At 39.6% G+C, this 14,543-nt stretch overlaps 1 protein-coding gene across 3 annotated transcripts in view; it reads right to left on the reverse strand.

The window, feature by feature from the left end:
• Positions 1-14,543, reverse strand: part of EGF (epidermal growth factor) — a 1,284,649-nt gene that overhangs the window by 242,876 nt on the left and 1,027,230 nt on the right. For all 3 annotated transcript variants that reach the window (XM_044061467.1, XM_044061466.1, XM_044061465.1), the window contains one exon: positions 3,250-3,414. In XM_044061467.1, coding sequence (XP_043917402.1) covers positions 3,250-3,414 — 165 coding nt within the window. The remainder of the gene's footprint in view (positions 1-3,249; positions 3,415-14,543) is intronic.

Below are 14,543 nucleotides of genomic sequence, written 5' to 3' on the forward strand. Positions count from 1 at the left end.
CAGGGGTGGGAGTCAGGTATTATAGTAACTACAAATGAGACTGATCTGTGGTCAGATCTAACCAGGGAGGACACACAATGAGGGTGCTACAGTGGTCCCCCATATTGGTAAGCACCAGATCCAGGATGTTGCCACCACTTGTGGGGGTGTCAACTAGCTGGCCCTGGGCATTGGAGTTAATGAAGGTGAGAAACCTTTGGGCAAGTGGGTTTCCACAGGAGTAATTTCCCCAGTCAATGAATGGGTAGTTAAAGCCACCCAAAACCATGGTGTTCGGAAGTATCTTGATAGACTCAAGTAGATCCAAGTAGGCAAAGTGGGTGTCCTGATTCATGCAGGGGGTTCTATAGCTGGCGATGACTTGAATAGGTGTCCTACCAACAGTTAATTGCACCTGAAGTATCTCCAGGGAATCATGCTGTCTAACCAATCTGGAGGTGTATTTATCTTTAATGAATATTGATACACTCCCTCCTTTAGTTTTCACTGTATGGCATCTAAGTCCAAGGAAGTCATTGTTTCACTGTATTCAGCATTCATAAGACCTATCATTGAGTACAACGCCCCTTTGGCATGTACCTAACCAAGCATATCCAACAACTGGAACATCCACAGAGGTTCTTCACTAAAAGAATAAAGGGTGTAAGTAAAATGTCCTATGCAGACCACATCAAGGCCCTATCCCTGTATTCTGTTTCCTATAGGCTTTTGAGGGGAGATCTATGCCTGGTATACAGGGCGTTGTCAGACCCCACCCTGATGCATATCCACAAAACAAACAGCACTAGAATTACCCATTCTAAAGACTTAAACATTGCCTGTGATATAAATAGGACCTGCTGGAGAGACAGGTATGTATCCCAGAGATTATCCTGGCTATGGAACCGGCTCCCCATCCATGTAAAGTAGAGTTTCTCCCTAACCCAATTCAAATGCAACTTGGACAATAGTATGTGGAGCAGGAAATTCATCCCTGGTTTGGCACCTATGTCTCTAATGGACACATGAAACCTGTAAATGGTTCAACTACCAGGACCCTGCTTGTAATTGTTTTATCTCCCAAACCCCTGCTTACACTTATCAAGGGTGTCAGAACTTGGCAGAGATTTGGGGTGCATGGCTAGGCTTAAAAAGGCTCTTGTAGTCATTAGCCTAGTAAACACCTATGAACCTATATTGGAGATTCTCTCCATATCTCTCAACTGTACAGAATTTGGCAGAATGTCCAGATTTTGGCCTCATATTTTTGGTCCATTTTTCATATACTTGTGGGTTTCTTGCAAATTAGTGGTAAACCATTACAGACTGAAGTTAGAAAATAATGACAGACATTTAAGTTTCAGACTTCATATCCTTCAGAAAATTCATGCTAATGCAAAACCTGTTATTCTATCAACTTTCTAAGTTTGTAAGTGCAATACTTAAAAATTGTCCCTATTTTTGGAGCTTTGTTTCACTTTTATTTATGGCTTTGTCCATATTTCTTGCTCTAAGAGGTTGAGATGTATGATTCTCTCCTCTGCAAGCCTGTGTAACAAAATGTTACTCCATATGAGGCAGCATAGTATTGAGGAACTCCGTGTTGGATATAAGTAGTTGACACGTGTTACGCCTAATGGGATCAATGCTGGTTGATTAAAAGTCCTATTAGCTAAGAAGGTTAATGCTATACATACCCTTGTGTCTTCTGGGATGAAGATTGCATACATCTCCCTTAATTCTACTTGTGGGTAACACAATTCATCTTGTTCATATATGGTATCCTTGTCCACTATCTGCTAGTCCATTAAGTGTTGGTACATAAGGTACTGACAGTACTTCTACAATGGTCATAACATAATATTGCTGGCTCTGGCTTCAATGGTAGCCAGTAACATGTGTTGTTTGGTGATTGCTGTTTCTTCTCCTAGCATAGTCATAGCATGCAACAGATTTCCTCGATGTTCAGAATAGCTTTGTTACATGGAGTAGTGTACTTGCCTTACACTTTGCTGAAACATTCTTACATACTTGATGTCATTGTTTGTATAATCCATGTGCCAAATTTACATTTGGGTTACTCATGTCCATATCATTATTAAATAATTTACATGCATTGCATATTGCATTATTTTCACATTGTGCGACCAAACTACTCAAGTCTGTGAATGGTGCATGCCCTACATACTGCTGTGACATGTGACAATTTGTACTACGCATTGCACTAAACATGAATGAATCCTGGCTTTGTTCCTTTCCTCTTCAACCTATCTCTTTCTCTTTACCTCTCTTCTCCATCTCCGAAAAAAACATGCATTTATCCCCTCTTCTTTCTTTAGCCTTTACTCTTTTTCACTGTTTTCATCTTCACCTTCTTTCTTTTTTCCTGTACAGTTGCTCTCAAAACTCACACACCAGTACTCCTATTTAGAGATCAGACCAGTACTGTAAGGTAAAAAGTATAACTTTTATCACTGCTAATAATGCTATTCCTTAGCTTACTTCTCTCATCAGTTTGATGATCTCTCAACTGTACAGATTTTTAGCAGAATGTCCAGATTTCTGCCTCATATTTTTGGTGTGTTCCTACTAAAATCTGTACTTTTCTGGCAAATAGCTGAGGATTGAAATCATTAAATAATGAGAAACATTTGAGTTTAAGACTCCACATCCTTCAGAAAATTAATGCTAATGCAAAACCTTTCATTCTATCAACTTTCTAAGTTTGTAAGAGCAATATTTAAAATCTGTCCCTATTTGTTCCCCCATCATTTTAGGCTTTGTCCAGATATTTTGCTCTAAGAGGTTGAGAGGGATCACTTGATACCTACAAATCATTTCACAACCCAGACTGTGTTGTTGACCAGAATTCAGATCAGACTATATCTCCTAACATCCTTTACTCTGAGTATCTTGTCTACCTAAATTTGCAATGCCACACTGAACAACTGCTAGAAATTATTTGGCCAGAAAGTTACAACTCAGTGTTTCATTATCATTTATCTGATTGATAGAAAACAGATAACCATAAAAATGCACCACAGAGCTGCAACTTGATTTCTCTATTCATATTTAGGAAATTAAGAAATTAGCAGTTAGAATACAGCCTACAGCAAAACTTGATAAGTATAGGACTGATTAGTGTAATAGGCTCAGAGGTTAGGCACTTACTTGTCAGTTAGATGCACTCCATGCATAATGCATGCAATTAAATAGTCCAGGGATAGCTTGCATCTCATGAGAATGTGGTTAAGTGGAGACATGGCTTACCTGTAGCAATAAGTTACACATGCTCCCAGAGTCAGCAGGAACATCACAGCAGTTATGCTTACTGCAATTATGATGTTACGTCTCTTCACCTCCTCGATACGTTGTAGTTCCCACCACTTCAGGTCATGATACTGACACCTATCACCCATGTAGCCATTAACACACCTGCAAAAATATAGAGAAGGTTACTTGTAACCTTTCTGATCTAGAATGTTATAACTGATAGTCTTAACAGATAATAAAAATGAATACCAGAAAACTTTCACAGATATCTATCCAACCGATGCAGATTTTGGATAGTACATGTTGGAAATTATTAGGCAATAGAATTAAAAGATTTACTGGTAACAACTTGAGACCACTCACCAGGGATTACCTGGAGCTATGTACTTATAGATTTCATACAGCAACTTCTCGGGGCTGAAGGAGTAAACACTTAATGTATGTATGCTATAGTTAGTCTGGTACCTTTAAAACTGTCATACTCATGTACTGTTTAAATATAACCTAATATAACCAGTCTGAATAAAATTCAGATTATTAAATACACAATGTGTTGATGTACATCTGAGGGCCATATGCATTAGCTCTATATTTCAGTATTCATACTGGTGTTTATTTACTACAGTGAGCAGTATTTCAACACAGTTTAAAACTCTGATGGGGTGGTATGATTTAATGTCTATTCTAAAATAATTATTGCATACATTAGACACTTAGGCCACCACATAAATAACTTAGTTTGCACAATAGTTTGACATCTCAGATTGTATCTTCTCTGTTTTAGTCTCACCTCACACCAGTAGGTCAACCACTATATTAGCTACACCATTCAGGTATTCTATAATTCCACCTACACTTTCTGAAATACCTCAAGAGCAGAAAAAATGCCAAAGAGTAATCTGAGAAATGTGTATCTTCTCATTGGCACACAGAACATACACAGCTCTCAACTAGCTTTGTCTTCCTTGATTTGCAAGAAACCCTAGCTAGCAGCTAATCTGGAAAAGCATTTGCATTGGACATCATTGACACAACCTCTTCAATGGTCAAGAACAGGAAGCTCTGTCACGGTGAATCACTTTGTTCAGATCTTGGGAATGTGTGTATGTAGATTTTAAGTTTAACTTGATTCACAATTATAGCCATGTTGTTAAACCTATTGGTACGCTCTGCCTGTTTAAAAACAACAGGATTATTATTTTTCTCAGCTCTTGTTCTGTCTTATTACATTATATGACAAGTTCTCTTTCAGGATGATGGGCTATACATATCACAGCAAGTATTATTTGATATGCTGTTCGCCTAGAACACAACTCAGTCCAATAAATACATATCCATACCTTAAGCTCAATTTATCCACTGTAGTTATTATCATGTGTTTTCTTTATACTCAAAGGAGCTGAGACAACAACATTGCTTTCTGCATTAACAGGAACTCTCTGGAATTACTTTACTAGATGTAACAGCTCTGCTGGCCCCAGATACTTTCATGATGGTGACTGCACAAATGTACAAACAGCCCTACACTTATATACTGTGGATTAGTTTCATTATGTCAAGTGTCTCACATGCTAGACAACCCAACATATTCAGTTGTTTCATTACATTTTCCAAACCTCCAGCCTGAAAAGCACGTCATGTCTTTTATTTTAGGATAAATATATCAGCATGTGTCTGGGTTCCAAAGCAATTGGGGTAGTGTACCAGAAAGGCTCCCCCTCCTGAAATGTAAGCTTGATAGTAAATGTCAGTTCTGCCTCTAGTATGTCATACTAGTCCTTATTACTCCTTACCTAATTCAGTGCTTTGCCAGTATCACAGCTGTAGAGTCTACATGCTATGCCAGTACCAGGTACTGAGATACACTAACATTCATTGTTGAAGAGCCTTACCTGTTTCTGGTGTAATCTAACAACTTGCTGGTACACTGAATACTGCAACAAAAAGTCACTATATGAAGACACAAATCCACAGTCAGGAAAAACAGACTTTAATACAGCAAAGCTTTTGGTTAAATTGTTTTAGCATTGAGGAAGGTTGTTTAACCAAAAGCTTTGCTGCATTAAAGTCTATTTTTCCTGACTGTGGATTTGTGTCTTCATAATCTAACAACTGCCAAGCCTGACTTCTAACTGCTAGAAACAGCTGAAGTTGGTCTACTCCACAGCTCTTCCTGTATGTGAGAACTAATACTGCAGGCAGACTGACAATATATGTAGTTTGCCATCACCACAGCACTACCTGTATGTGAGCTGTAGCACTGCATGCATGACAGGTGATTCTTTGTCATACTTGCAGTGTTAAGCTGAAATATATAGAGAGATGTCAAGCTATGGTATTGCGTTACTGAAATGCAGTTAAAAAAATTGCAAAATCTGCAGTTTGGAACCATACTCTGTGTACAAAGGGTATGGTTCCTATACTACACTATCATGCATGTGATTGGTCCTACATTGGCACCCACATTCCTCCTGTGCCATAGACCATCTCCAACTGCATTTTGCATATGGTACTGCAGGCATTAGTAGTAGCAACCATTTAATACTAACGGTACAAGATTTGACATACTGGTGGAGTACTTGCTATGCCATGTATCCCCATTAACTTCAGTGGGTTACTCCATTTCTTAGAGATATTAAATTGGCATTTAACACCAGTGTAAAATTAGGTGTTGCCCTGTAATAAGCCTCAATTCTGTTTTATAATTAGGTCTAGGGCTCCACAAGTCCTCATTAGTCTGTGTGGCTTGTGGACTCCCTGACTCCTAGTTTTAGAATCAGCTGCAGTGTGATCATTTGTATAGAACATTACAATAAGTAGGATTTTAGGAACCCTACCGATTATATGATACACATGCTTTATTTTATGCTTTGACTGTAGTGATAAAGTTCAAGCCACTTTATAAACTTTTCCTTGCAGCATCATTACTTGTCCAAAAGTTCAAAGGCAGCACACAGCAGTATGCAGAACTAACTGTAAATGAAGCCACCTACACAGAGCCAGAAGATATGGCAAATTTGCTGGCTGACCAATTCAGCTCCAGTTTTACCCCCTCTCTCTTTGCTCCCCCCATGAAGTACCATCAAACAGGTCCAAAATGTGTTGTCTCAGGGCAAAAACACTGCATCGATGGGCCCCGATGATATCCCAGGATGCTTCCTAAATAGCCTGAAACATGACTTATTGGGACCACTGGAGTCACTGTTTAACCACAGCCTCCAGACAGTCTGTGCCATGCAGAGAGAGAACTGCAATGGTCATCTCTCTCTCTGTCTCTCTCTCTCTCTCTCTCTCTCTCTGCACAAGGGTGGGCCATCAGTTGACCTCAGGAACTACAGACCTATAAGTCTGACTTGTCTCATATGCAAAGCCATTGAAAAAATTATCATGGAAATGATTAATAAGGACATAGAAAGACTTCATACACTGGATCCTACCCAGTTTAGTCTTGTCAAGGCAGATCATGGCTGTTGAACCTGGTGAACTTCTTTGAAAAGGTCACCAAAGCAATGGATGATGGCAAAATACATACTGTCTAACTTGGCCTGGCTAAGGCATTTGATACAAAACCCCACTCAGGCATTGTAAACAAACTCATGGCTCGAGGCATAAACCCTTATGTTATGCACTGGAAATCCCACTGGTTCTGAGATAGGACCCTTGAAGTTAGGATCAGGGAAACCCCCTAGACAAAGAAGCCAGTCACTAGCAGAGTCCCTCAGGGCTCTGTAACAGGTCCACTCCATTTTTGGCATCTGTGTCTTGGAAGTTAAAGCCAGTGTCCCATGACACTAACATCCTACAGGAAGGATTAACAGATAACTGGTACCCAAACGACAGCTTAATGCTCATTGCCAAGAAATGCATAATTGTACTCTTTGATAAGTTAGCCATCCTGTGAAATTACCTCATCAACAACACACCCATAACTGTAGAGCCAGTAGTCAGGGACTTGGGTACGTATGTAAATAGTAACCTGGCTTTTGACCAACATGTCTCTAAGGTAGTAAGGAAATCATTCTATGTTGCTCAACTTATGAGTAAAGCCATGACATCTAAGTCTAAGGATGCCATATTCAGGCCTCATCAGGCCCATCATTAAGAACAGTGCTTCCTTCAGTATGTAACTGACCAGACAAATGCAACAACTGGAACGTCCACAGAGGTTCCTCACAAAAAGAATATTGAACATAAATATCATATAATATGCAGAGCACATCAAAGCCCTGTCTCTATAATCTGTTTCTTACAGATTGTTGAGAAGTGATCTAAGCCTGGCATACAAAGCATCCTTGGATCCTATTCCGATGGACCTTTTGCATAGCTGCAAAACAAAAAGCATCAGAATTACTCGTTCTAGGGATTTAAACGTTACTTGCTACATAATTAGGACTCACTGGGGAACAGATATGTGTCTCAGGGACTTCCTATTCCCTGGAATAGGCTTCCCATACACGTGAATCAGAGCTCTTCCCTAATCCTATTCATAAGAAACCTGGATCAGTGGATGGGAAACTGGAAAAAAAAACTCCAGGTCTAGCACCTCTATCTATTGGACAAAGGCAGACTGTAAATCTTGCCATAACTTGCATATACACCTTATAATAACCCTTTAAAGCAAATAAACTTGTGGGCTACAAGTGAGATGTTTGGCTAGGCTTATAAAGGCCCCATTGATTGTTGCCTTAGTATGCACCTATGAATCTGTGAACCTATTACTTAAAACATAGGCTCTGACAAAGTATTTCTGTCTCAAGTGTTTACTCCCCAGTGTCAAGCATACACACAACACATATGCCATTAATAAATGTTTCAGTTCAGCTATTGTTCTCAATGCCATTTGTACAAAGATCTGGACTTTTACTCTACAATTTCTGCAGTTCCACCATGTTTACAAACATTTAACCTTTTTTTCATTTTAGTTTTAGTAATATGTAAATTTTAACAGGCTAATTTTATTTCTTACAATCTGTCAGTAAATGATTCTTGCCACTACTCAATCTGCTAGTTTGATAAATGCTATAGACTTTTCACATGCATGCATGCAACCACACCTACTATACAAGGCTTTAATTTTAAACTGCTTCCAAGCACCATGTTGCATGCCTCAACCCAGTCTTTGGCTCTTTTATTTCAGTCATATGAGCAGACTGCGGTGGTGATGCTGCGGTAGCATTGTCGCCTCACAGTAAGACGTTGTCCTGTTCGATTCTCATCTAGAGTGTCTTCTGTGTGGAGACATGCATGAATGAGCATACCTTCATTGAAGGTTGTGTGTCAGGGCCAGCAACTCGGCACGTAAAAATCTACTGCCAATCATTAGCAGACCGGAGTTCCGCTGTGGCGACCCCTAACCGGGAAAAGCCGAAAGACACAACATTTCAGTCATATGAGCATCTGGTTTCCTGAACTCCTCTGTCCCTTGTAAGACAATGAATGCCTGACAAGTTGTTGATTATAATTTACCTTATTATGCTATACTTTTCTCCTTTATAACTGCTACATTGTCTCCTGCCTCTTTCTTGAGGGTAAAAATGTTAAGTACCTTGTTGGCGTCCTCCCCAGCAACATGTAGGTGTGTTCTACTTCATTTGACTTGTCTGCAAGACCACCCCAGTGTGATACAGCTCAGACCCCTTGATCCATATCTTTCAGTTCTAAAGCAAGTTTCTCATACAGGTTAAGAAGGATTATAACTGAAGGGGAATTATTTCAAAAAATAATGTAGGGATGTGCATTAATGGGGAAAATCAGAGAAACTAGTGCTTAAGCTGCTTGGTAAGAACACATAATGAGAACACATAATGAGAAAAGCAAAACAGTTTGAAATATTAAGAGTGAAATTATTAATGTGAACTTCAGTAGATCTAAACACAGTGTTGGGTTATTGGTATTTTCCTACTCATGGCTGTGATTCTGTAGATCCTACCATAACAGATAAAGATATTTCAGTACACTTTGAGAAGCTGGACTCCTTAAATGATCAGAGTGACACACTGAAAATTCTATTCATGCACTGTGTAAAATACTTCTAAAAAGTATAACAGAATGGTCATGAAACTATGGTCAATCGGTCTTCAGAATCTTTGCTACAACTCCCACCTACTGACGTAACTTATGGCATATATCCCTTTAAAATAACCCTGACTTAAAGCTACACACCATAATATACTCCAGCAGTTCTTGTCTGCCATTGCATGACATCTGTCTGTTCACTACTTGTGCCACGGCCACCATAACTCTGTATATGTGTACTAATACAGGTAGACACAGCACTCTTATGTTGGAATTTCTTTCACTCTGTGGTTTGTACATCATTATCCTTTTGTTGTTTACCACACTCTTCTTGCAGTCAGTACAGAACCATTATGTACACTTGTGGCAGCTCACACCATGTTTATATTTTAAGGGGCCACATAGGCCACACATTGGATGATTCTATGCGGTGATTCACTGCCTTTATAAACAGCACTGTTGATAGTGTGGTCTGCATGGTTCAGTCTATAGTTATGCCATTTCGAGCACACATTCTTCCCAGTGGTTTGATGGACTGTTTACCATGGACGTGAAATGTGTTGTCTGACTACATATAAATAATTTGTATTACTGCCATATGTTTCTGGCTGCAAGTTTTAGTTGTATGATTGTACTTTCCTATGCTGCTGCTGTTTTCTTAAAAAGGCTTTGTTATTATGGTTTACTGTTTATTTGTTTTTGTTTCCATATTCCTATTAGTATGCAATATTTCTTATTTTACTATTTATTTGTATGATTCTTATAGATATGGCTACTTTTTCTTCCATTATTTATGCAAATGGGTAACAGTTTCCTTCTTTTGTATGTTTTTTTCTATCACTCTAGTGCTATGATGAAGTGATATTACAGAGCTTTGCATGAAGGACTTCTGTGATGTGTTTCACACTGGGTTTTTGTTGCACATAACAGTAAATGATTTTACAATATTATCACAGTAAGTTGGCTTGTTGCATTTGGTGTTTATGTGTTTTATGCTTTTGGTAAGCTCTGCCCAGTTTGCTGCTACCTAATCTAATTTAACACCACATGACATTAAGGACAACGCAATTGGCTGCACTTTGCTGAGCTTCCATGAATCACATTTCTCTATTCCATATCCCCAAACATGCCAGAGAATCCCATTTCTCTATTCCATGTCCCCAAACATGCCAGAGAAAAATATACTGTTCAAGAATAGCAGTATCACTGAATCCAGTAAAACCATAATGGTGTCTTGTTAGACAGGTACCATGGATGGCCTTAGGCATAAATGACCAAGGTGACTGTCTAGGTCACCACTTGGCCAGGGGTGTTTTTCCAACGATCCCCCTCTCTGAGTAAAAGTACCTTGTAAAAAAAGCAATGCACATGGTGTAGTACCAGCATTTCTGCTCAGTCACACCCAACATGATCTAGACAAAGAAAAAAGAGCCTTTAATCCCCTTCCTAATGGAAAGCCCTAAACTTTGAACACTGGAGGGTAATGACCACAGTGAAACTACAAGCAGCATTAAGAGTCAAGAGGCAGTACTATCAGAATCTACAAGGGAACACCCTTGTCAAGGTGCATTTCTGAAGAATAGCCAGGTTTGCAACAGGTAATTTTTTTAAACCCTGAGAGATAACCATTCAGATATTCATACCTGTCACCTGTTCCTGATTTTACAAAATGTCCCTATGTTTGCCGTATTTTCCATTTTTTCTTCATACAATTTGTGGGGTTTTTTGTCAAATGCTGAGGGTTGCAGCCACTGTATAATGATAGATTTTTATTTCAGACTTTATCTTCTTCAGAAAATGTATACTAATGCAAAACCTGTGTAATGCCCCACCACTGGCCCAATAATCAAGAAGCCTCAATCCTCACAACTAGCACCAGTGGGGACGTACATTGGGAGGATGACAAGTACACACACAGTAAAGTGTGATTTCCCTTAACAGCACACAGAGACCACAGTTAGCCTGGGGCTGGTTTCTTCCACTTTCTCCTGATCCTCAGTAAGACTCCCCACCGGCACAGTGATAGAACTGAGATCTCAGCTGAGTGGTCAAGCCAAGACCTCCAGCACCCTTTCTGTCCAACCAGTCCTTTGTGTCCCTGCCCAAGTAGCTGACACACACTCTTTGAGATTTGATTTATACACAAACACACACACACCTGGCAAAGGCTGGCACAGGTTTACTAGCTATGCCCCCTTTTTTCAGACTATAATGTAGTTATTACTGCCAGCAGCCAACATTTTATCAGCTACTTTAAGGCCCTTAATAAAGGGTGTCCAATCTTACTGTGTAATGTTACTATTAATCCAAATAGTAGTTTGACCAAGTGCACGGCTATTAGGAGTGGCCTACAGTGTCACCAAATAAATGTGCAAGTAATCGCAGAACTTAAATATGTCTCACAAATATCAGCCAGAATGAAAAGTTTAAATATATTTAATAGTAAATAATAAAAGAACAAGAAAATACTCAGTAAATAATCACAGTTACATCAGAGTTCAAAATCACAGGAAATATTTAAAACAACATTGCAGGACAGCCTCAAATAAATAAAGACAACATCTAAGCTATACGTCACTATATTCCTACCTGTATCTAGGAGAAATTATTGTACCTTAGTTAACTTATGTACAGAGCAACAAGCAAGCAGATGCGGTGAGTGGATGTTCTTGTCAGTGAAAGACAAAATACAAAATGCTCAGTCTCTCTCTCTCAGAGAGTTCTTAAATTGATATTTCAAATATTACTGCTGGGGTAACTTGCACCATGGCATCACGTCTTGTCATCTGACTATCCCAGGTGAAACCCCCACTGATGAAGCTGTTAGCATTTAGCATCTAACTGTGGAAATACATAAACAAGGACTTCTCTTAGATCTAAGGCAGATCCTGGAAGTCATAAAACAATAAACACTTCCAAGAACATACAAAAAAAACTTCTAGTTCTAGACATTCTCCTGGATTCAGCAAATGTCCATGCAGGAATAACTTATTCCTGCACGGAAGTGACTGTGGCTGTTTAGCATGGCAGCGCGCCATGCATATGTATGAAGGTGAGCTGCCATGCTGTAAAACGGACATGTGTCTGTGTACGAGTGCAGGGGGTGTGTCTGAGAGCAGTGTTCTCGCAATACACACACCCCCGGCACACTAGAACTGCTGTACAGCAATTTAAAAGGAGCGAGAATGCTCATAACACCCCCAACCCATCAGGGTAAGAAATCTGGACAAAGCCATAAGGGGCAATCATTCCTGCAAAGCCAGAAAGTTTCTAGAATAACAGGTTTAGCATAAGCACATTGCGCACACCTCCCAACCCATCAGAGTAAGGAATCTGGACAAAGCCATAAGGGACTATCCTCCCTACAAAGCCAGAAAGTTGCTAGACTAACAGGTTCAGTGTTAGCATGGATATTCTGAAGGGTACAAATTAAAAAACACAACAAATATATATTTTTTGATATATGCAATAAAGGTTAAGCGTAGCTGTGCGGGTGTGCCGATTGCTTAGCTATGCTTAGCCCAGCTGAAATACAATAGAACCTCCATATAAACACAAGTTCCCCATACATTATAGTCACACAAGAATAAATTAATTACAGCACATTGGGGGATGTCAGGGATGGTAAATAAATCTATATTATGTAAAGAATGATGGATCAATCCCATACAGGTGGTAAAACAATATAATAAAGCATAAGCAATGCTAAGCATTGTACAGCTATGCTGACCGGGTATAAGCATTGTGCAAATATGAATACTAAGAAATGAATAGCACAGCTAAGTGGATTTGCCCATTGGTAAGCAATGCTGCACCTGCCTTTTAAGCACTGCCAACTTAGCTAAGCAGGTTTACCCGTAGCTTAGCTTAGCTCAGCATTTTCAAAACTGTCCAATCATGGCAAAGGTCGGGAAAGTGGCCGAATTTAAACCCCGCAGGTGGGAATACAGCTCATAACTGGTTGTAGCTCTCCACTGTAGGCAGTATGGCAGGTGTTAGAGAGGGCATGCGCTTTTGGGCACAGAGCTGGGGCATACAGGAGTCCAATTTCATGGTAGGACTCCTTGTAAAAAAACATGACCTGAGACTGCTGTAGGACCAGTACCAGGGCTCCCAATATAAAGTGGAAGCCTGGGAAAGTCTTGCTTGTGATCTCACCAGTGCCACTGGTATCCCTCAGACTGGTTTATAAACATTCTTGGCAACCGTAAATGCTACAGGTCTCCAAATATAGTAGTACCTGATTCAAATTAACACAGTTTTGAATTCTTCCCCCTTATGGACAGATGAATCAAGGAGTCTGTGCCTACCTACCACATGACTATAGTGACTTGAGGTACAAGCCCATATGGTGGACATCCCCTACAAGCAAGATTTACAGCAAAAGGAAGAAACCTCACCGTATCTGAAACAGATCCTCACTTTCCCAAAATAAAAAGTAACTAAAACTGATAAGTAAATCCCTCAAGCACACTATCAAGTACTGTAAGGCCAGGTACAAACTCAAAGTCACTACCAACTGAAAAGATAATGACAAGATGTTCTTCTGATATCTTTGGAATCCTAACAAGGATGGCCATTGTTGCAACAAACATGATTCCAATGGAGGTTTCCACTCTGATAAAAAAGTTACTGCTAAAATTCTTGCTGACAAACACAGTGCTAATGCCATTTCCCCAGTCCAGACAGATTTCTCCACAATTTACCAACCATCTTGTCTCTCCCAAAATAGCATTAGCCCAGGTTATATCCACACTATCCAAAAACACAAACTTTGTGGGACATACTTGTTAATGTCCTTGGTGGTCTGCTAGTAATTGTCAAATCACCACTTAGGCAAACTCCTCTTAATCCTCTTCAGCTTAAGTCTCTCCACAGGTTTTGCCTGAAGAGTAGAGAATGCTGTAGTGGTACCATTACAGAAAGGTGGACACATGACAGACCTGGAGATAATAAACCTGTATGAGTTCCTCACAAGTAACCTCTGTAAAAGTATTGAGAGTATAAATACCAAACTAAGTAAAGACAAGGGTGACTTCCAAAACCAAACCCTGGACCCAAACCAATCTGGATTTTTAAAAGACAGTTTGAATGGATCATTGAAGTACTGAATGAGCAGCTGACAGTCCATCCTGCTTTCCCTGACCTCACAAGGGCCTTTGGTACAATCTTGCTTACTGGTATGATAGATGTACTCTCTCAGCTTAATATAAACCCATATGTACTTTACAGATAACTGTCTCTCTGGCATAACCTACACTGTTAAAGTAGGTAAA

The sequence above is a fragment of the Protopterus annectens genome, chromosome 2.part0 (assembly GCF_019279795.1).
Source record: "Protopterus annectens isolate FY-2018-M chromosome 2.part0, PAN1.0, whole genome shotgun sequence".
NCBI classification, from domain to species: Eukaryota; Metazoa; Chordata; order Ceratodontiformes; family Protopteridae; genus Protopterus; species Protopterus annectens.